The following is a 1,764-nucleotide window of genomic DNA, read 5'->3' on the forward strand; positions in this document are numbered from 1 at the left end:
AAAATATATATATTAAATTCGGGGAGGATCAAAATCATGTGTCTACAACATTATTGGAGGGAAGTGTAATACTTTCAAGAGAAGATTAAATTAATGTTCGCAGATTTTGAGGGTCTTATTACATTGCCCGTAAGAGAAGAAGAGCCTTGACATAATTGAAAAAATTGTTGTCATGTTATCGGGAGGTGTCCTTGCCTGAAGCCTGCACATAACAGAAGCTTAGTGCCTCGGGTTGTCCTTACTATATCCGTAATATTTAACTTAATTTTTCTGTTATGTTAATTTTATTATCGTAAATAATTTGAGTACATGACAATATTATTAATGGATTTACACCTTTTAAGCTGGATACTTTATGATAGTATCAGCAGTACTTAAAAGTAGTAAAGTATCAAAATAAAAAAAAATAAAAAAACTGAGTCTAACTCTGCTCAGGATCCCGAAAGCTTTGTTCCATGAGTTTCAAAAATTCATGAAATTCAATTCTTCCATCTTTGTTTTCATCAAAGGCCATTATCATCTTCTTGCAGTCCTCCTTTGAAAATTCGGAGAAACCCATTCTCCAAATGAGTTTCATTAACTCATTTGCATCAATATATCCATCTCCATTTTCATCAAACACATCAAAAGCTTCCTTAATTTCTTCGAAACTAGGTTCTACTTCCTCAAATAAACTCGAAAGCCCTGCCAACTCTGTTTTATCCTCAATTTTATCTCCATTTGAATTGCATAAACTCATTAGCTTATTCAAAATTACTACCTCAAAATCCTCGTTATCGCGATTTTGATCATGGCCACAACTTTCCAATGTGTTTGATGAATCCTTAGCATCAACATTATTATCATGCTTACCTCGAGTCAACGCCTTTCGGAGAGTGATGGATAACAAAAGAATTGGTCTGAGTGAAAAAGAAAAACAAGAACATAAATCTTGATATAAGCTTAGGATGCTGAGAATGGTACACCTTAACATGATACGAAAAAATTGATTTAGATCATCAGCTATTTTCTTGCCCAATAATGATGAACTAATTGATGATATTGAAAAAATGTTTTCCATTTTGCAAACTTGTTTGTTTTCTTTGAAGTTATTAATTACCAACTTATGTGATAGGTTGTACACGCAAATTTGGTGTGCCTATATAGAGATGCAATTTAATAAGTCTAGTCTTTGTGGAAAATTTGTAGGAAAGAATGATGAAAAGGAAATCAAGTTTCCTAAGTTTACAAAAGAAAAAAAAAAGTCATCGTTATTGGCTCCTTGTTTATTGGAGTTTATAGTCTAAGTCGGTCATGTAATTTCCTGGTAATTTCATTAGTCATAATTGTTACCAATAATGCCTGTTGCTTCAGCAATACAATACACGTATTAGGGAATAATTAAAAATGTGTTTACATGTTTTAGGTTGTAGAGAAAGTGTTAATATTGAAATTACCTAATGCATTGTAGAAATTATTTTATCTAAAGTTGGTAGTACTGCTTTTTTTTCTTCTTCCACAGAAGATAACGTCATATATATATATGATTGAGAGGGTCCAGAAAATATTAGCGTGGTCAGAAGATAATTAATAACGTTGTGGCGTAATAAAGATGATGTCAATAGTTATTTACTCCCCTTTCCATGTCACTCTTCTACTCCTTCCATTTCATGGATGCTCTTTCTAGAAATGTCTGTTTCATTTTAATTGTTCAAGTTTTAAAATTAAAAAAAAAAAAAAAAATTTATTATATTTTTTTAATATTATATTTATTATTAAATAACT

General features: G+C 30.9%; 1 protein-coding gene across 1 annotated transcript; it reads right to left on the bottom strand.

Moving 5' to 3' along the window:
- Window positions 1–255: 255 nt before the first annotated feature.
- On the bottom strand, window positions 256–1,235 carry LOC107865900 (probable calcium-binding protein CML45). Its single transcript, XM_016712092.2, has one exon. The coding sequence runs from the start codon at window positions 1,058–1,060 to the stop codon at window positions 422–424; it is 639 nt and encodes a 212-aa protein (XP_016567578.1). The 5' UTR covers window positions 1,061–1,235; the 3' UTR covers window positions 256–421.
- Window positions 1,236–1,764: the final 529 nt, after the last annotated feature.

The sequence above is a fragment of the Capsicum annuum genome, chromosome 3, assembly GCF_002878395.1.
Source record: "Capsicum annuum cultivar UCD-10X-F1 chromosome 3, UCD10Xv1.1, whole genome shotgun sequence".
Taxonomy (NCBI): Eukaryota; Viridiplantae; Streptophyta; class Magnoliopsida; order Solanales; family Solanaceae; genus Capsicum; species Capsicum annuum.

Bases quoted from the DNA above. Each gene is read 5' to 3' on its own strand.
- LOC107865900 (XM_016712092.2), bottom strand. From the start codon at position 1,060: ATGGAAAACATTTTTTCAATATCATCAATTAGTTCATCATTATTGGGC.